This window comes from Mustelus asterias, chromosome 11 (assembly GCF_964213995.1).
Source record: "Mustelus asterias chromosome 11, sMusAst1.hap1.1, whole genome shotgun sequence".
NCBI lineage: Eukaryota > Metazoa > Chordata > Chondrichthyes > Carcharhiniformes > Triakidae > Mustelus > Mustelus asterias.
Window position 1 is genome coordinate 42,335,392 of NC_135811.1, and position 21,996 is coordinate 42,357,387.

Genomic DNA, 21,996 nt, shown 5'->3' on the forward strand with positions numbered 1-21,996 from the left:
ATCGGAATTAAGGAAAAGCTACTGCTGAAACCATGCAGTTTTTTTGCAATAGTTCAGAGAGGTCCATTGGCAGTGGCCTGAAATTGCTGCCCTTTTCCAGGGTTTGAACAGACTCCTAACAAAATTAGTTAATGGTATGATAATTAATTTGTTCCTTGAAGAATGAATCACTGTCGGATTGGAAAGGGACAAAGTGGGTGAATGGTTTCAGCCACATATGGGATGGGGTAGGGTGGAAGAGGATAATGTTATGGAGGTGGATGTAGGCGGTTTTTATCATGGAGAAAATATGGGCAGCTCAGCTCAACAAAGGTCAACAAAGAAATGGAGATTGTGAACAGCATTGCCCAGCAATTCTTGGTCAAATGGTGTCTTGATATCAAGGACAGTCATTCTCTCCTCACGTTCGGAATTCAACTCTTTTATCCATGTTTTAAATGTGGACAGGGTAGGAAGCTGGAGTCAGTGGTGAGGGTACAAGATTTATGCTGGGGCTTCCTAATGTTTAACTGCAGGAAATTACAACTCATCTAAAACTTTGAAGTGGAGAAGCAGTCTGGTAGCACAGAGGCAATAGACACCAGCAGGCACAGTGGATTTATAAGTCAGTATAATCCCTGGTTTATCATTTTACAGCTTGACAGTGAAATTCTTTCCTAGTTAATTGCCACATACCTGGAGTTGACTTTCCACCCACTAATTTTTCCTCTTTCTTTTTGGATTTTGATTTCCCTGAATCTGTGCCTGTTACTGGAGAAGGCTGTGGACTGGAAAACATAGATAATTAAAACAAGCCTTCAGAAGATAACCACCTCCCACATATCTGAGAAGGGCGGATTACCTTGATTGGTGTTAGTATAGGTTTCCTAAGCAAAGTATTTGACTATCTGCTGCTTAGTCATTGGGCCCAATTTTACCAACAATTTGCGCCCGTTTTCGGGTGCGAAATCGCGGTAAAATGGGGCGTGAGGCCTTTATCGCGATCTGCACTTACGTCCGAGCAAATCGCGACTTTACCGACACCCGATTCGGGCACGGATCCGTTCCACGCCCGAATCGGGCGGCCCGACGATTTAAATGCAGCATGAGCATGCATTTAAATATATTTAATGAACTGCCCGCTCAACACTACCATCAAATCCCATTTTACCTTCTTCTGTTCCATTCCGGATCCGCACTATTAGCGACCTGCAAAATAAAAATCCGAAGCCGATTTTTGTTTTGCAGGGGAACCTCCGAAGTGGGTTCAGAGCCTGCAACAGCTCTCTGACCCAGATCATCCTCTGGGAGGGGGGGGGGGGGGGGGGGGGAGGAGGAGGGGGGTAGGTCAGATCATCCCCTTGGGGGGGGGGGGGGGGGAGGAGGAGAGGCGGGTCGGATGGATCTCTGGAGGGGGGAGGAGGGAGGAGGGAGGCAGGTCGGATGGATCTCTGGGGGGGGGCAGTGGGGTCCACTGCCACACTGCGGGCGATCGGTGGGGAGGGAGGGGGACAGGGGTGTCCGCTGCCACTCTGCGGGCGATCCCTCCTCCCCACTGGAGGAACGAATCCCTCCTCCCAGAGTGGCCACACGTCCACTCCGAGGGATTCATTCCTCCAGTGGGGAGGAGAGATCGCCCGCAGAGTGGCAGCGGACACCACTGTCCCCCTCCCTCCCCACCGATTGCCCACAGAGTGGCAGCGGACTCCCCTGCCCCCCCCCCAGAGATCCATCTGACCCATCTCCCTCCCCCCCCAGGGATCCATCCGACCCGCCTCCCTCCTCCCCCCCAGAGGATGATCCGACCCACCCCCCTCCTCCTCCCCCCCAACCAGAGATACATCTGAGCCGCCCCCCTCCTCCTCTCGCCCCCCCACCAGAGATACATCTGAGCTGACCCCCTCCTCCTCCCGCCGCCCCCCCCCTCCCCCCCCCAGAGGATGATGTGTGTCAGAGAGCCACTCTCTCCATTTTCTGCTTTTTTCCCCCCTGCAAATGGTTTTAATGATATATCACACAAACAACTAAATATATGCAAGTCAAATCCACACAAATGTAGCCAGGAACAGAGGGCACAGAACTAATGTGAATGGGTATTGTCTAATTAACATTCAAAGCATTTTCCCCTTGCATTTAAGCCATGTAATAGTAGAAATAAAAACAGGAATCTGTTTTTTAATTCCCTGTATCCTTCCTGTAGAAACACATTTTAATAAAATAAATGGATTAGATCATAAATAAAAAACACAACTTATTAATGACATCACAATAATATGTGCATTTGTCAAAGTTCCACTGATGTCAACACCAGTCAAGCAGTCTGGTGATGGTTGTTTCTAAAATCCAAAATTTTGAAGACTACTTTTTCTCCCAGAATTTGCTATAATTGTCAACTTTAAATTCATCTTCAAATTGCTCCTCTTTCATTCTGGCTCTTTTGGGAACACGTTTGTGCATTCTTGCTTTCCTTTCAGCTTCTGGCAGAAGGGAAACATCGACTGGCATCATAATAATTTTTTAGGCTCCTTGTACCGAATATTGATAGTGGACCCATCAGGTCCAACCAGCAAAACAGGATACAGCTTGGCATAGACCTGCCTTCCAAAGCGAACTACTGATGTTCTTTTCGAATTGTTCTGCCTGGGTACGCTGGACACAGGATACACAGCAGGAAGCAATCTTTCAGAAACATTTAGCTGGAAAGAAGGCACAAACCGCCACAGTCGCGCGCTCCAGCCCAGCGCCCGGGCGCGCTTTTTCAAATTTTTTTCAAACTGCGCATGTGCGGTTCAGAGCTCCGATCGTTCCGGCAGCGCTAAGCCCCGCCCACAGCGCAGATCGTACTGGAGCCGGCTGAAAGCATATCGGCGCGCTGGAAAGCGGATTTCGAGGTCGGATCTGTACTACACCCAGATTCGGCACTTAGAATCAAAATGGTAAAAACGGGCCCATTGTTTGTCTTCGGTTTTCAAACAGGAAGGTAACTGCTGTCAAGTCTTCCAAATCACTGCTTGCTAGAGATATTAATAGGGCTCTCTGAAATCATCTACATAATGGTTTCACTTTGGTTTGTGTGGTGTTAGATAAATGATGGAAGAATTTTGTCTCCAAATGAAACTTTGAGTTCCCATTCAGCTTTTAGGGTTTTCTGCTAGATACTCTCTGAGAATACAATGGGTGGAATTTAATGCCCTCCACCCACCACTGTTCAGTGAAGTGCCTGTGTGCCACTTAATTCAGCAGATGTCCCTAAGACAGTTGGTATGGGGCTCCTGCCAGCTCTCCGGCCAGTCGGCAAGATTCCTGTCACTTAAATTCAATTCAGTGTCACAAACTAGTCATAAGAATAGATCTTAATTCAGCTATAAAGACAAGCCTGTTTTTACAATAATGAAAGAGAGTAAAAAGAAAAGGGACGGAGAAAGAGACGGAGAAAGAGACAGAGACAGAGAAAGCAACAAAGAGAGAAAAGAGCACGAGAGAGGGAGAGAGCACGAGAGAGGGAGAGAGCACGAGAGAGGGAGAGAGCACGAGAGAGGGAGAGAGCACGAGAGAGGGAGAGAGAACGAGAGAGGGAGAGAGAACGAGAGAGGGAGAGAGAACGAGAGAGGGAGAGAGAATGAGAGAGGGAGAGAGAACGAGAGGGAGAAAGAAAGAAATATAGATTAAGTTGGACATTTTTAGCAGGGTCATCCCAGCACATATGCACTTTGACCCCACAGAGTTTTAAGTTAGGGTCTCTTATACAGCCTTATTTGGCCACCCACAGAAATTCAGAAGTTTACCAAGAAAATCAGATATATCCCACCAGCTATTACACAGAAAAGACTGAACTTCTAAACATGGTGAGTACTTACGGAACAAATGTCAGGTCAAACTGTGACAAAACAGGATTCAGGTACTCTTCCATAGATGCAATAATACTGGAAAATTCTGCATCAAGCCTTTGTTCATTTCCTGCAGCATCTTTTGTTTTCTTTTCATTTGAATATGAAACAATAAATTAAAGTATTTATCCTAACATCTTAAAAGTTTGACTCGCTAATCTCCTACATTATGAAATATGCAGCATTTTGCAATATTCTCAAGGACACAGATTATGCTGACAAATGATACCTCTAACTGCATGGTATTCCGGGACATGGCAGCCTTTTGGGATTGAATTCTATGTTGCTTCATTTTCCATGAAAACGGGAAATCAATAGCTTTGAAAATCATTTCACTGATTCGCTTTTTTCTTTCTTATGTTGGAGGTTAATGCTGTATGTATAATTTTGATTCCTATCTTTTTGAACTTTGCGATTGATGATTTGTACTTTGTAATTTGTCCTGTGTAGGTAGTTCAGTGTAGGTACATCACAGTGATGTGATGGTGAAAGAACAGCAACATAGTTCTAAGTCAGGATGGTGTGTAACTTTGAGGGAAACCGATGGCATCAACGGTGGCACAGTAGTGGCACTGCTACTCACAGCACCAGGGATCCGAGTTCAATTCCAGCATCGGGTGACTGTGTGTGGAGTTTGCACGTTCTCCCCATGTCTGCGTGGCTTTCCTCCGGGTGCTCCGGTTTCCTGCCACATCCAAAGATGTGCAGGTTAGGTGGATTGGTCATGCTAAATTTCCCGTTAGTGTCCAAACTTGTGTAGGTTAGGGGGATTAGTGGGGTAAATGGACAGGGTTACGTGAATTGGGTAGGAAACCTGGGTAAGATGCTCTGTCCGAGAGTCATTGCAGACTTGATGGACCGAATGGCCCCCTTCTGCATTGTAGGGATTTTATGATTCGATGATAATCTAAGAGTTCCAGAACAGCATGTGAGGAGGGCTTTACAGAGGTACATGTTCCCACCAGAATTGTCTGAGAGAACTATCTAGTATTAGGGGATAATTCTGTTGCCTTGTTACATCAGGGGGACTGTGTAATATGCCCCACAAGTTGTACCCTGCACAGTTATTATTAGCTGTACTCTGCAAACCATAGGAATCCAAAAAGATCTGAAGACAGAGATTTCTGGGAAGGTAGATACAGTTACTTTGTCTAAGACGGTGATCTTTTTGCCAATTTCCAATAACATATTGGAAGTGGAATCCAGGTTTATCAGTTTTTTATTGTTCCAAATATAATGTTGTTAGAGTTACTTGCACAAATAACAGCAAATTGCATACACCGGCGATAAACAGCTTAGGAAAATTTTGTATGCAAAGACGTATTATTCAATTGAAAATAATATACTTGCATTATACATAATCATTATACAATATGCAATATTAGATTGTCCAGCACAGAAAAAAAACAGTACACAAAAAGGGATAAACAGGTGTTTGTATACAAATACGTTGGAGACAAAGGCCGAAATTCTCCGACCTTGCCCACAGCTGGGATTCTCCAATCCCACTACAGTGAATGGAGATTTAACTGAGCACCAAATTCTCCATTGTCGCTGGCAATGGAGACAGGGCATCCAAAATCAGAGCATAGCGGCCAAAATATATAACGATATAATGATGATTATATTCTGAACATAAAATGGCAAACCAAATTAACTCACCACATCTAGATTTAGGTCTTCTTGTGAATTCTGAAACTCCACCTTCCTTTGCATCTTGTGACTGTGCTGATATTCCAGTTTTAAAAGATACCGTGCCAACTTCTGCTTATACCTGGAGACTCTGGCCAACAGACTTGAAAATAATTCCGGATTTACATAAGTGCGGACAATTCTAGCTTGTGTAGGAATTGGATCTGATTCAACATAAAAATCAATATTTGTTTGGTTAAACATAATAATATTCAATGAAAAAGTAAACAAGGCTACATCAAAAACATTGCCGGAAACAGAATAAGCTTTATCACTGTTACGTTAAGATAATTAATTGTTCATTAAAGTTTAAAGAAAAATAAGCAGGTTTATCACTCTTTGGTTTCAAATCCAGCCTAGACTACCTAATGAAATCTTGCAAACTTTAAGGATCCTTTTAGTGTGATATAAATCCTGGTCCTAAAAGGCATGGAGTCATAGGACAAAGTACTTCTACCAATCTCATTTAAAAAGTCCCAGGATGACTGATGTAGAAAATGGAAAAACATCACTAGGTTTAAGTTGATACAAAGAGCATTGTTGGGACAAACCTGAGATTAATGTTGACACTGGAATATGGATATTCATTCCAGTGTGAGGATTCCGACACCCAGATTCTGAGCCCATGTTACATTAACGTGAATGATGCAACATGATTCGTTATGTTTGTGTGGGACGTATCACTTAGTGTCTCTGCTGCCCATCTCTAATTGCCCTTGAACTGAGGTCATTTTGAAGTCAACTAAGAGTCAATCTGGAGTCACAAGTAGGTTAAACCAGGTAAGGTTGGCAGATTCCCTTCCCTAAAGGACATTAAACATAGAAAATAGAAGCAGAAGTAGGCCATTCAGCCCTTTGAGCCTGCTCTGTCATTCATTTTGATCATGGCTGATGATCTAATTCAATATCCTGATCTTGCCCTCCCCACCCCCATATCCCTCGTCAACCAGATAGGCTTTTACAACAATTGATAATAGTTTAATGGTGGCTATCACTGATATTAGCATTTAGTTCCAGATTTGTATTCATTTGAATTTAAATTTCACAGGCTGCTATGGTGCGATTTGAATCCATATCCTAAGAATCAACCTGGGCCTCTGGATTAATAGTGCAGTGACATTACCACCTCACCACTGTCTCCCCTTATTTTAAAATTCAAATGGCTTAATTGGTTCAGGGCAAGTTTGGCACCATATTAGTATGACCAGCACCAACAGGCACTTTGAAATGCAAAATAGCAGACATGACTGGACTTGCTGTTGCCTGAAGCTATGGAGCAACAAGGAGATCAGAGGAATACTGCAGACATGGGCTGGTGTCCCCAACACTTTCGTGATGCCTTCTTTGAAGCTTTAATTAACAAAGTCTTTGATAGGAAAAATGTGCCAATTCTGCCACCCCCAGAAGAAAAAATCTGCCAGGATATGGAGGTAGCCACAGAGATCACCAGCCAGGGAGTCACAAGGAGACTGAAGGTGCAATGCAGAAAGGGCTTCAATTAACTGCAAGTCACACCTGGGTGCTAGATTTCTATGTCGACACCAGCATGCATATGAGCTGAGCAAACAGAGTGCTAATAGTTCTCTTGGACATTGTCATAACCAGTGGCTAGTTGAGATGTCAACCATCCTCATATCTTGTGCAAGGGGGCATTACGGAGGAACCCAACTTCACATATGGATGTGATGATAGATGAGCCTTCTTATCAATCTTTCTCTCTTTATCCTGTGAGAGGAAAGAATGTATAATTCCAGGGACAGGTGAGGTTGTATCGCAGCTCAACACACTCATTCCAATGGAGAGGCTGGAGATCGTGAGGACGCCATCACGCCAGGCTTTGGCAGGGTTATTTGATAGCTAGAAGTTTATTTATTAGTGTCACAAGTAGGCTTACATTAACACTGCAATGAAGTTATCGTAAAAATCTCCTGGTCGCCACACTCCAGCGCTTGTTCGGGTACACAGAGAGAGAATTTAGCATGGCCAATGCATCTAACCAGCACGTCTTTCAGACTGTGGGAGGAAACCAGAGCACCCGGAGGAAACCCACGCAGTCACGGGGAGAATGTGCAGAATCTGCACAGTGATCCAAGCTGGGAATCGAACCCGGATCCTTGGTACTATGAGGCAGCAGTGCTAACCACTCTGCTACTGCTCAATCTTCAGGTGAAGGGTATGGAGGCTACTCTTGTCCAATGTGTGCTGTGTTTATCTAACTGTTATTATCCATTGGGTTAGTTGTTTTGGCACTCCGGCTGAGTAGCCTGAGTTCTCATCTCCATCTTCTTGTCATTCTCACAGGGCCAGTTCGGAGGGGAAGAACGTATCAGCCTAATTGACTTTCACTTCCTTGGCAGGAAGAGATGTTCTCCAGCCTGCACGGGCATATCATTGATTTGCACCTTCCATCAATGTAGGCACTCAACTCAGGTGGGCCTCATTCTCACATAGAATAGAAGCACTGTATCAACTGCACATAATGAGATGCAGGGAAAGTGGGGTGGACAGCCCCCTTGGAGAAGAGAGGATGGATCCAGCCAAGCTCCGCTGGGCAAAGATGCTGAGCCTCACATGTCACACACAAAGAGCTGTCTTCTGGAATCCGAGAGGAGTTCAGATCCTAAATGTCGGAGATCCTGAGGCATTGCAGAAGATAGAGGAGTCATGCACTGCATGCGCTCCGGAATGACTCCGAGTTTTGAGCACATGAGCTCCTCCATTGAGAGTGCGATTCCTCCCCCCACCGCCGACCCCCGCTGTCATGGAGAACTACATGCAGCACCACTCTGAGTGGGTGCAGGAGCAGCACACTGACATGCAGAGAAACAGTGAGACTCAGTGTAAAGCACTGACCATTCAGGGAGGAGGCATTAGTGTAGTGGTATTCTCCCTGGATGAGTAATCCAGAGGCCCAGACACAACTTCAAAACCCACCACGATGGATGGTAAAATTTGAATTTTATAGATATCTGGAATTAAAAAGCTAATGAGGACCATGAAACCATTGGTTGATTGTCATAAACCTTATTTGGTTCACCAGGCGGCATGATGGCACAGTGGTTAGCACTGCTGCCTCACAGCTCCAGGGACCTGGGTTCGATTCCCGGCTTGGGTCACTGTCTGTGTGGAGTTTGCACATTCTCCCCGTGTCTGCGTGGGTTTCCTCCGGGTGCTCCGGTTTCCTCCCACAGTCCAAAGATGTGCGGGTTGGGTTGATTGGCCATGCTAAATGAGCATAGTGTCCCGGGATGTGTAGGTTAGAGGGGTAAATGTGTGGAGTTGTGGGAATAGGGCCCGTGGTGGGATTGTTGTCGGTGCAGACTCGATGGGCCGAATGGCCTCCTTCTGCACTGTAGGGTTTCTGATGCCCTTTTCCTTTTGGGAAGGCCTACATGTGATTCCAGATGCACAGCAATGTGGTTGGCTCTTAAACACCTTGTGAAAAGGCCTCGCAAGCCACTCAGTTTAAGGTTAATTATGGATTGGTACAATTAATGAATTTTTAAAAAAGAGACGCTTGAGTGGAGTCCAGCTGAGTCCTAGCCAATGGCCAATGGCTTCATCCAGCAATGTAAGGGCACCATTAAAGAGCTGAGGCAATTGAAGAAGCTGATAAGGGGCCCCAATCCCTAAAGGCCACCTTCACTTCTCAGCCCTACCAACTGAGCAGGTAGCAAGGCCTAGTGTTAGAGGCTTCCCCTGCAAGAGTGCAGGTGTATTGGCCTGTGAGGAGTTGTCACAAGTACTTTCACGCTGAGGCAAGGGAGCAGGCTCCTTCCACCTCATCAAAATGCAAACATTACAATATTTTGTTCACGAAAAAACAATAGAAGATATCAATTTGGCAAAATAGCACGGGTTTTCTTACTCTGAACGCCTTTGCCCTTTTTCTCAGCAGTTTTTGGTTTTGGTTTCTCAAGAAGTGCTCCATATAGCATCGATCTGTACCAAGGGATTGTAACATTAGTTATTTTTCATCTCCACAAGAAATTACAGCATAAATAGCCCTTATCTTTTGCACATTCCACAGGTGGACCAATTACTCGTGCCAGATCCTGGATAAAGCTGTTACCATTTTAAGCTCTATTACACAGGTTTCTACTGTCAAGAATACTTGAAAAGGAAAATAAAAACTGGTGTTTATCGAACACTGTCTCGGTCATCAAACACCTCTTTACAGCCAACTAAATACATTCGATGCAGTTACTGTTGTATTGTCTGAAATTCAGCAGCCCACAAACTTCATTGGAGTAAGGAACAATGATGCTGAGGGATAAATATTGGCCAGGACGCCAGGGGTAACCCCCCACTGCTCTTCTTCAAAAGAGTGCCATGTAATCTTTTACCATAAACCTTGCACCCATCAGAAAATAGTACTAAATCTTAAAGAAATTCTGATATTTCAGCAGAAACTGATAGTCCAGCAAAAGCGTAAGCCTAGAATCAGAATATAGCACTTCCCCTGACAATGGTTGCATAAAAAATGAACAAAATAACAAAGGTGTGAATGTTTTGGTTACCTGTCTTCAGAATGCTGAAGAACAATTACATTGAAATTCGAAGGAAATTCACTCAGGTAATGAAGGTGCTGTGGTTGGACGATGATGTTTTTCCATGCCTGTAAAGAATGGGAGAAAGATTGGAAGGTGGGTTTTGTAGTTAAGGAAATATTGGCCGGAATTCTCTGGCCATTCATGCCGGCGGGATTCTCTGGTCCCGCGACAGTGAACGGAGATTTGGCTGAGTGCCAAATGCTCCATCCTCGCTTGCAGTGAACAGCCGGAGAATGGTGACCAGGATGCATGATCTATAAACCAGAAATTGCCACCTGCCATATTGGAAAGGCAATATAAATAAAATAATTAAATCTAAGGCCTGACAATAAGAGCTGTAGCGTGTGTTTAAAGTCCGCTGCCCAAAATTGAGCTGACCCGAACACAGCTGGAGTTCAGGAAAAATAGATGTGTACGTAGCTGAACCAATTGCCCATAAAGAAATTGTTTCAAAGCGCCACCATAATTTAAAAACATACTTAGCTGACTATTAAACCAAGGTCAGCAGGATGTTCCTCCCAAGGCCACACCCCAAACATAGCCTCAGCCCTCCCTCCCAATTGCCTTCTCATTCCCTCTTGTCCTTCCTGTTTGCCTTCCCTTCCCTTCCCATCTCATCTCCCTCCGAGTGCTCCCCTCCAACCTCACAAACAAGCCTCAGACATCTTCTTGAATCACTTACCTGCAGACCATTACCTGTGAGGCATTGCCTGAAATTCCAAGGCCATTCTTCAGCATGCTGCTGACCCACTGTGGTGTGCTTGAAGAAACCATCTATGAATAAGATTTTGAGCAGACTCACTGACTCTTTTGCACTATGCAGGAACCAAGATGGGATAAGAGGGCAGTTTGAATATTACAAAGGAGTTGGGGGCGGGGGTAAGGTATCAAATTGTCTTGAAGGGTACCATTTCAGTTTTTCCCCTATTGACAATTGATTATTGGTATGTCAAGGCGAACAAATAAATAACTGAATGAGAGCATTTTATACAGGAATTACTAAAAATGCATCTGGATTCCAAATAACAAAACCACTCCAGAGGGTTTTCACAAGTATAAAAGACATGGCTTCTGAAGAAGAATGCAGCCATGCTGAGCGAAATTAAATTGTACCTAGTTCATCTTAGGTTTAAAGGGTGCATTCATCAGAAAATATAAAATAGCATGTGATATTTAAGAAGTGACCACTTTCAGGTACCATACCTTAAAACTTGTTTCAAGTGTTTCATTAACTGTCCTGAGCATATTTTTCATGGTTCCATCTGCTTGCAGTCTTTGTTGAAGATGTGCTAATGCTGCAAGTTGGGAGCTGCCGGTATCAAATCCTATTTTGATTAAGGCTTCTTTCATCATCACTGAAGTAGAGCAGCTCTAGAACAATTTCACAAGTGTGAGTGTGTGAAATCTTGGGAGCAAATGTTTAAAAATCCTACAAAAGCTGGATCATAGTTACACTGCAAATGTTCTGCAGATTTACTTTTAAGTGGTCCACTGTGCAGCCCTATGCTAATAATATTGACATGCTCTGACAACAATCTCTCCCTCAATGTCAACGAAACGAAAGAGATTGTCATCGACTTCAGGAAGCGTAGTGGAGGATATGTCCCTGTCTACATCAACAGGGATGAAGTAGAAATGGTCGAGAGCTTCAAGTTTTTAGGTGTCCAGATCACCAACAACCTGTCCTGGTCCCCCATGCTGGCGCTATAGTTATGAAAGCCCACCAACACCTCTACTTTCTCAGAAGACTAAGGAAATTTGGCATGCCCACTACGACTCTCACCAACCTTTACAGATGCACCATAGAAAGCATTCTTTCTGATTGAACAACAGCTTGCTATGGCTCCTGCTCTGCCCAAGACCTCAAGAAACTACAAAGGGTCATGAACGAAGCCCAGTCCATCACTCAAACTCCTCCCCACCCATTGACACTGTCTACACTTCCCGTTGCCTCAAAAGCAGCCAGCATAATTAAGGATCCCACGCACCCCGGACATACTCTCTTCCACCTTATTCCGTCGGCAAAAAGATACAAAGTCTGAGGACACGTACCAACCGATTTTGCTAGTACGGTTCAGGTGGGTTTAAACTAATGTGGCGGGGGGTGGGGATCAGAACCATAGGTCAATAAGCATAGAGGCTGGGGACGAGGTTGGGGCCAAGACAAGGCTAGCTAAGAGGAAGAGCATTCTGGGGGAGGATGACCTCAGTGGGCCTGGAGATCTGGAGTGCATCTGCTTCAATGCAAGGAGCGTCACGGGCAAGACAGACGAGCTTAGAGCCTTAATGCTCGCGCGGAACTTGGATGTGGTTGCAGTGACAGAGACTTGGTTAAAAGGACAGGACTGGAAGCTGAATATTCCGGTGTATAAGTGTTTTAGGCGAGACAGAGGAGGGGCGAGGAGAGGTGGGGGAGTAGCAATGCTGGTTAGGGAGCATATAACTGCGGTACAGAGGGTGGACAATTTGGAAGGGTCAGGTAACGAGTCATTGTGGGTGGAGCTCAGAAACAGGAAGGGCGCAGTCACTATGCTGGGAGTATACTACAGACCTCCCAACAGCCCACGGGAAGTTGAGGAATGGATATGTAAGGAGATTCTGGACAGGAGCAGAAAAAATAGGGTTGTTGTAGTGGGAGACTTTAATTTCCCTCACATAGACTGGAAATCGCTTAGGGCTGGGGGCCTGAACGGGGAAGAATTTATAAAATGCGTACAGGAAGGTTCTTTGGAACAATATGTTGACAGTCCAACTAGAGAGGGGGCTATACTGGACCTAATACTGGGGAATGAGCTCGGTCAGGTCATCAAAGTTTCAGTGGGGAACTTGTGGCAAATAGTGACCACATTTCTGTAAACTTTAGGATAGTAATGGAAAAAGATGAGTGTTGTCCTATGGGTAAGGTGCTGAATTGGGGGAAGGCTAACTACAGCCGGATTAGGCAGGATTTGGTGGCTGTTGATTGGGAGAGGCTGTTCGAGGGTAAATCCACATCTGGCGGAGAAATGGCAGATGGAATTTAATCCAGATAAATGCGAAGTGATGCATTTTAAGGAGCAGTTGATAGGACTTCAGGACAGGCATGTGCCTGTAAAGAGGAAGGATAGGAAAGGTAGGATTCGAGAGCCGTGGATAACCAGTGAAATTGTGGGTCTAATCAAAAAGAAAAAAGAGACATACATGAGGTCCAGGCAGCTAAAAACAGATGGAGCACTGGAGGAACACAGAGAAAGTAGAAAAGAACTCAAACAGGGAGTTAGAAGGGCAAAAAGGGGTCACGAAATGTTCTTGGCAGACAGGATTAAGGAGAATCCTAAGGCATTTTATATATACATTAGGAACAAGAGGGTTGTTAGGGAAAAAATCAGACCTCTCAGGGACAAAGGAGGGGAATTATGCTTAGAACCAATGGAAGTAGCTGAGATCCTAAACGAATACTTTGCATCAGTATTCACAAAGGAGAGGGACATGTTGACTGGTGGTGTCTCAGAGAGATGTGTTGACCCGTTAGAAAAAATCTCAATTACAAGGGAGGAAGTGTTAGGTTTTTAGGAAACATTAAGACAGACAAATCCCCAGGGCCGGATGGCATCTATCCTAGACTCCTCAGGGAGGCAAGAGATGAAATTGCTGGGCCTCTAACAAAAATCTTTGTCTCTTCACTGGACACAGGTGAGGTCCCAGAGGATTGGAGGATAGCAAATGTGGTCCCGTTATTTAAGAAGGGTAGCAAGGATAACTCGGGTAATTATAGGCCGGTGAGCTTGACGTCCGTGGTCGGGAAATTGTTGGAGAAGATTCTTAGAGATAGGATATATGCGCATTTAGAACTGAATAATCTCATTAGCAATAGACAGCATGGTTTTGTACGAGGGAGGTCATGCCTCACAAATTTGGTTGAGTTTTTTGAGGAGGTGACAAAAACGATTGACGAGGTAAGGGCCATGCATGTCGTCTATATGGATTTTAGTAAAGTGTTTGACAAGGTCCCTCATGGCAGGCTGGTGCAAAAGGTTAAATCTCATGGGATAAAAGGTGAGCTAGCTAGATGGGTGGAGAACTGGCTTAGCCATAGAAGACAGAGGGTAGCAGTGGAGGGGTCTTTTTCCGGTTGGAGGTCCGCAAGGCTCTATACTGGGACCTCTGCTGTTTGTGATATATATAAATGATTTGGAGGAAGATGTAGCTGGTGTGATCAGTAAGTTTGCGGACGACACAAAGATTGCTGGAGTTGCGGATAGTGATGAACATTGTCAGAGAATACAGCAGGATATAGATAGGCTAGAACATTGGGCGGAGAAATGGCAGATGGAATTTAATCCAGATAAATGCGAAGTGATGCATTTTGGTAGATCTAATGTAAGGGGGAGCTATACAATAAATGGCAGAACCATCAGGAGTATAGACACATAGAGGGACCTGGGTGTACAAGTCCACAGATCCTTAAAGGTGGCAGCACAGGTGGAGAGGGTGGTCAAGAAGGCATATGGCATGCTTGCCTTTATTGGACGGGGCATAGAATATAAAAGTTGGCATATGATGTTGCAGCTGTATAGAACGTTGGTTAGGCCACATTTGGAATACTGCATCCAGTTCTGGTCGCCACACTACTAGAAGGACGTGGAGGTTTTGGAGAGAGTACAGAAAAGGTTTACCAGGATGTTGCCTGGTATGGAGGGTCTTAGCTATGAGGAGAGATTGGGTAAACTGAGGATGTTCTCTCTGGAAAGACAGAGGATGAGGAGCGACCTAATAGAGGTGTATAAAATTATGAAGGGCATAGATAGGGTGAACAGTGGGAAGCTTATTCCCAGGTTGGAGGTGACAAACACAAGGGGGTCACAGGTTCAAGGTGAGGGGGGCAAGGTTCAACACAGATATCAGGAGGACGTATTTTACGCAGAGGGTGGTGGGGGCCTGGAATGCACTGCCAGGCAAGGTGCTTGAGGCGGACACGCTGGGATCGTTTAAGACTTATCTAGATAGCCACATGAACAGACTGGGAACGGAGGGATACAAACGAATGGTCTAGTTGGGCACATGAGTGGCGCGGGCTTGGAGGGCTTTGATTCCAGAACAGCTTCTTCCCTGCTGCCATCAGACTTTTGAATGGACCTACCTCACATGAGGTTGATCTTTAACTACACCCTAGCTATGACTGTAACACTACATTCTGCAGCCTCTCCTTTCCTTCCCTATGTAAGGTATGCTTTGTCTGTATAGAGCACAAGAAACAATACTTTTCACTGTATACCAATACATGTGATAATAATAAATCAAATCAAAAAATAATGCATCTTCATCACTGTTTTCGACAGGAAAGGAAGAGCACTGTTTCAGATTGCAGAGCTTGGCAAGTTGTAATCTTGTCAACAAAAGTTAAGAAATGTTTTACGCCAGATCAGCAGCACACATCTAAGAAAGTGTTTTTAAATAATAGAGGTATATTTCTATTCATTTCCATAGTTTAAATTGTGATGATAGTAGTCGCTATATTTATGTGTAAGGGGGATAGTTTTCAAGTTCAGTTTTTTTCTCGAGGCAGTCGGTATGTCTGGAGGGAATAAGCTCAGATGCTGGGATAGCAGAATAATTACTCATTTAGCCATGTAATGTTTACTCTGGAGAGAGCTAATGGCCTTATGTTTACAAAAAGAAAAGGTCCCCTGGGGTTTTTGATTTTTGGATTCCTGATCGGTAAGGGAATTAGGGGTTATGGGGATCAGGCGGGTAAGTGGAACTGATCCACTTCAGATCAGCCATGATCTTATTGAATGGCGGGGCAGGCTCGAGGGGCTAGATGGCCTACTCCTGCTCCTATTTCTTATGTTCTTATGTTCTTATTAAAGGAATGGAAGGTGGGTTTTGATATGCAAGATCATGTGGCAATGTGGTTAATGGGAGGAGCTGGGTTTGTAGAAGAGAAAGAACAGTTTTCATTTCTGGCTTGGGTTTGTCTAAAGACAGAGATCTGCAAGCTGCTCTCTCCACAAAATATGTGTGTGTGTGGCTGGTTGGGCGATGCTGTACATGTTCACCTGCGGAGCCCTGGAATTATCCTGTGGCATAGAAATTCAAGGTAGTGGTGACTTTGTCGGCTATTAGCATAGATAACAAAGATTTGTGTTTTATTTTGTTGGGGGCCTGGACCAGAATCCCAAATCACATTAGGGAGCCAGACTACACCCCAATAAGTTGTCAATTTTGGCATAAATATGAGGATAGGTGCTTCACTTCAGGAGTAATTCAGCTGACAAATTCATAGAATCATAGAATCCTACAGTGCAGAAGGAGGCCATTCGGCCCATCGAGTCTGCCCCGATCACAATCCCACCCAGGCCCTATCCCATAACCCCATGCATTTACCTTAGCTAATCCTCCTGACACTAAGGGACAATTTAGCATGGCCAATCCTCCTAACCCACACATCTTTGGGCTGTGGGAGGAAACCGGAGCACCTGGAGGAAAGTCACACATACACAGGAAGAATGTGCAAACTCCACACAGATAGAGACCCAAGCCAGGAATCGAACCCGGGTCCCTGGCGCTGTGAGACAGCAGTGCTAACCACTGTGCCGCTTATATAGTTTAAAAAAAGATTACATGATAGTGAAGAAATAACATTTGAAAGCAAGGTTGTCAGACCAGTTCGGTTGGATGGATCAGACCAATTTGGTTAGCAAGGAGTCAAATATCACTCGGACTGCTCACAGCGTGGGAATAGACTGGCACGTGAAGTCGATAACTAGCCCAGTGCACTACCACGCCAATGCAGCATCTAGCAGGGTTGTCCCAGAAAGTTATTTCACTTATTTAATAAGAATCAAAATTGATGCCTGGCAGCTTGTAAAAATGTCCAGTTTTTGGTCAATTCCATTTTCAGGTAGCTGGATTTGAGACATTGGGTGGGATTTTCCACCGTCCCCGCTGCGTGTTTTGCAGCGACGGAAGTGGCCTGCCATTGGGCGGCAGGTACTTACAATCCCACCACCATCAATGGGGTTTCATATCCTCCATCGCTGGGGAACTCGCGGCAGGGGAGTCACCGTTGGCAGGACTGGAAAATCCTGCCGGACCTGCCAGAAACTTCCTCCCACTGTACCAGTATAGTTTTGTGCTTCTAAACCTTTTGTTTGAAATACATGATAGTATAATTTTTATGCTGCAATATCTTGAAATAACTAAGGAATATCAACACAGCAAGCAAACACCCTTTTAGCAAGCACTAAAATTGGAAAGACTAGAGGGATCTGTAGACCTGGGAATAGACAATACAATTCCGAGGTTGACTGGAGATGGAAAATTCCCATCATCAATTCTTTGTTTGGCAGAAACAACTTTGTTACACATCCTTCAAATATTGGCTTAAATGACTAATGAAGAAGTAATTAAAACTGACCACTATGTTTTAAAAAAAACAATATGCTTGTACAGTTTCACTGATGAAAATTAATTAGCAATTGCACATTCTATGCGTGGTATCTTTATTAATCTATTCTGCTAGACAAGGTCATCAAAAGCCAAAATGCATGAATGATAACAAATTGCAATACCTGATGTAGTGCTAAGTACTGACTTGCTGAAACTGTATCAAATTGGCCAAAACATTCAACCATTTCGAGACTGGCTGCTCCTAATATGTTAGTAAGATTGCTGTTTAGTGCCAGGTTCATAGACTGGATTAAAACTTCACTCGCATGAGCCAAGTATATCCGAGCAATGAATCGTTCTTTCTATGAAATGAACATGAAACAACAAACAAGTGAACAAATTTGAACTTCATTCTATGTAAGTATACTTTTGAAAATATTACAAAACCATACAGTAGAGTCATCGAGTCATAGAGCAATACAGCACGGAAACAGGCCCTTTGGCCCAACCAGTCCAGCATCTGCAGCATTTTGCCCTCCCAGCTAGTCCCAATTGCCTGTGTTTGGCCCATATCCCCACAATGTACTCCTCCAAATGCTTTTTAAAGGTTGCTATTGTACCTGCCTCAACCACTTTCTCTGACAGCTCATTCCATATATGCATCACCCTCTGTGTGAAATAGTTGTCCTTCAGGTCCCTTTTAAATCTTTCCCCTCTCACCTTAAACCTATGCCCTTTAGTTTTCAATTCCCCTTCCCTGGGAAAAAGACTATGGGCGTTTATCCTATCTATGTCCCTCATGATTTTACACATCTCAATAAGGTCACCCCTCATTCTCCTACATTCTAAGGAATAAAGTCCTAGCCTGGCCCCAACCACTTCCTATAACTCAGGTCCACTAGTCCTGGCAACATGCCCATAAATGTAGCAAAGCAATTGAAAATAACACTATTAAAATGTTAGCCTACATAATCTTGGTAAAGTACGATGAAGCAGCCTGGGATGAGGTCCTTTTTGAACCTGTTGGCCCAAAGGAACTGTTTATCCGCTATACATTCAATATAGTTCCACGTAATCAGAATAAAAATGTTCAGGTCTACAAAAGATGTACCAAGGCATTCCTTAGGACAAAGAGAAATGCGGAATATTTCTTCAATGGGGAGAGATTGGGAAGGAAAAAGGAAAATGCTGCGGACGCTGGAACCTGAAACAGAAACAGAGAATGCTGGAAAATCTCAGCAGGTCTGACAGCATCTGTGCAGAGAGAATGAGTCCGGATGACCCCAGCTCTGAGGGAGGATCATGCAGGTTTGAAACACTGGCTCTATTCTCTCTGCACAGATGCTGTCTGACCTGTTCAGATTTTCCAGCAGAGATTGGGAAGTGTTGATGTCCAAAGGGACTTGAGACTCCTTGTTCATTAGTCACTGAAAGCTAACATGCAGGTGCAACATGCAAATTGTGAGTCAAATATTATGTTAGTTTTTACTGCAAGGGGTTTTGAGTACAGGAGTAAGAAAGTCTTGCTGCAGTTGCATAGACCCATAGTGAGACCACACCTGGAGTATTGTGCGCATTTGTGGTCTCCTTAACAAAAGGAAGGACATACTGCCCATAGAGGGAGTGCAACGTAGGGTCACCAGATTAATTCCTGGGACAGTGGGATTGTCCTCTGAGGAGAGATCAAGGAGACTGGGCCTGTATTCTCCAGAGTTTAGACGAATGAGAGGTGATCTTGTTATAGTGTACAAACTTCTTACAGGACTTGAGAGGATAGATGCAGGAAGGATGTCTTCCCTAGATGGGGGAGGGGGGGGGCATCTAGAACCAGGGGACACAATATCAGACTAAAGGACAGGCTATTTCAGAAGGAGATAGATAGGATTTTCTTCAGTCAAAAGTTGATGAATTTTTGGAATTCTCCACCCCAGTATGGGGTCAGTTTAGTTCAGTTGGCTAGACGGCTGGTTCATGATGCAGAGCAATGCCAACAGTGTGGGTTCGATTCCCATACTGGCTGAGGTTATTCATGAATAACCCGCCTTCTCAACCTTGCCCCTTGCCTGAGGTGTAATGATGCTCAGGTTAAATCACCACCAGTCAGCTCTCTCCCTCAAAGCGGGGAGCAGCCTATGGTCATCTGGGACGATGGCAACTTTACTACCTCAAAGGGTTATGGAGGCTCAGTCACTGAGTATGTTTGAAGTGGGACGGTGATAGATTTCTAGATACCAATGATAGCTTTGAGTTAGAAGGTCAGCCCGTATCGAGTTGACTGTACTCAAGGGGCCAAATGGCCTGTTCCTGTTCCTATTCCAATTCACTTGTCATACTACTGACTAAAAATTCTCTTCATTTCTGGTCACTATGTTAAAAAAGAACATATGTGCATGGCAAAATGTGAAGGAAAGAAAAACATCACTGATGAGCGAAGGCAACAAAAAGCAAAGAAACTCATGATTGGAAGAATAGGAAGGAGGTGGGCCAACAATCGACCTTGGCAAAAGGCATAGTAATAAACAGCAAAGATAAGATAAATTCAAAATATTACTTCAAAGTAAATGAGGGAGACCAGACCAAAATACAAATTTAAATTCATAAAAAATAAATTTAGAACTCATAAAATTGATAAATGCTCATCCAGCTGGGTGGGGAGAGATAAAGACACTGGGCATGTTTAAAATATAACCGGATGCTGAGATAGGAGTTAGAGTATCAGAGTAATGAGCGTTACTGAACTCTCCAGTACGTGACTTTTCTTATGTTCTTTATTAGCCAATAATTGAAAGAAAGTAGAATTTACCTTCAGACTTGTAGCTTTTGCAGCACATTTTTCTACTTGCTGAGGCGAAAGCTGCAAGTCTGCAATTCGATGCTTTGGGCCAATTTGCTCACTGTCTTCCTGAGCTGTGGATTGCAAATCTGCAGCCTCAACTTTTAATTCCATTTGTTCATTTTCTTCTGTAAGTTTGACTTGCTCTGGCTGCTCCTCTTTATTTTCCCCTAGATCTTGCTAAAAGAAATTAAGAACTTGAACAAAAACACAGTACTTGAAATAGTATAAATCTGCAATTCCAAATAAATATTAGATATTGGAGTTGCATTTATATCATTGTTGAACAGGCATTTTTTAAAAACTATCACAAGTGAAGTACAACCAAGCAACAGGGTTGCAATTCCAAAGGGTTTCTGCCAGTCCTCCTCTTACTGTTTATTCTCAAGGTGAAGTTTCAAGTTCTCACCGCATCTGTGTGGATTTCCTCTGGATGCTCCGGTTTCCTCCCACACTCCAAAGATGTGCAGGTCAGGTGGATTGGCCATGCTAAGTTGCCCTTTAGTGACCAAAGGTGTGTAGGTTACGTGGATTAGCCATGGTAATTGCACAGTGTTACGGGGATGGGCACGGGTGGGAAGCTTTTTCGGAGAGTCGGTGCAGACTCAATGGGCCGAATGGCCTCCTTCAGCACTGAAGGGTTTCCATGATTCCATGTGAGTGTCGCTCAAATGCCTAACCTTCTGTCTTGTTGGAGTTGCAACTACCCAGGCAAGTGGAAAGTATTCAATCACACTCCTGACTTCTGCTTTGTAGATGGTAAGGAGGCTCTGGGAAGCCAAGAGGTGAACCATTTGCCAGATACCCAGCCTGTGCTCGAGGATCCATGGTATTTAAGTGGTTGGTACATCAGAGATTTTGAGACTCAAAAATTGCTTTTAACGGAAAACCCAGTTAATAATCACTTAATACTCAGGCCTGGATTTTCATTCTCGCATTGGGTGCACAGAATCTAGAGAATTCCCAACTCTGCAATCTTGATGCCCAAAAAGCGCAGCCCCAAACATCAGGTTTTCAATCAGCAGGTGCAGGTTGTAATAAGATTTGGGGCAATCGGCCCCTGAAGTAATCTGAAAGATGGTAGTCATGATGTGGAGATGCCGGCGTTGGACTGGGGTAAACACAGTAAGAAGTCTAACAACACCAGGTTAAAGTCCAACAGGTTTATTTGGTAGCAAAAGCCACTAGCTTTTGGAACAGGCTGTCCCTTCGTCAGGTGGGTGGGAACTCCCACCTACCTGGTGTTGTGAGACTTCTTGCTGTGCTTATCCCAGTCCAATGCTGGCATCTCCACATTATTCCTTCTCTCCAACCAGAAATTCCTCTTTTATCACCAAATAAATTATAAATTACTGATGACTGGAATTTGAACTTGCCTGCAGGTGTTAAACCAGATATCTGCAGGCTGAACACTCAAGGGTCGATTCGCTGTAATTTCCATGGAGCGCTGTATGTGGGCTTCTTGCACACATTTTTACTGAAGGTGTGGATTGCTCTGGCTGGCACACAGTGGCACATGGCATGATGGGTCAGAGACTGAAGGAGAGAGCCAAGACACAGCCCACTCGCCTCCCATCCATTGATTCCTCTACACTTCCCACTGCCTCGGCAAAGCAGCCAGCATAATTAAGGACCCCAAGCACCCTAGGCGTACGCTCTTCCACCTTCTTCGATTGGGAAA

General features: G+C 44.3%; 1 protein-coding gene across 1 annotated transcript in view; it reads right to left on the reverse strand.

Annotated features, from left to right (window-relative positions):
- Positions 1-21,996, reverse strand: part of cfap46 (cilia and flagella associated protein 46) — a 198,419-nt gene that overhangs the window by 40,528 nt on the left and 135,895 nt on the right. The window contains exons 41-48 of the mRNA XM_078222910.1: positions 20,286-20,495; positions 17,665-17,844; positions 11,315-11,482; positions 10,079-10,176; positions 9,427-9,500; positions 5,529-5,722; positions 3,837-3,955; positions 676-767 (exon numbers count right to left, since the gene is read on the reverse strand). Coding sequence (XP_078079036.1) covers positions 676-767; positions 3,837-3,955; positions 5,529-5,722; positions 9,427-9,500; positions 10,079-10,176; positions 11,315-11,482; positions 17,665-17,844; positions 20,286-20,495 — 1,135 coding nt within the window. The remainder of the gene's footprint in view (positions 1-675; positions 768-3,836; positions 3,956-5,528; positions 5,723-9,426; positions 9,501-10,078; positions 10,177-11,314; positions 11,483-17,664; positions 17,845-20,285; positions 20,496-21,996) is intronic.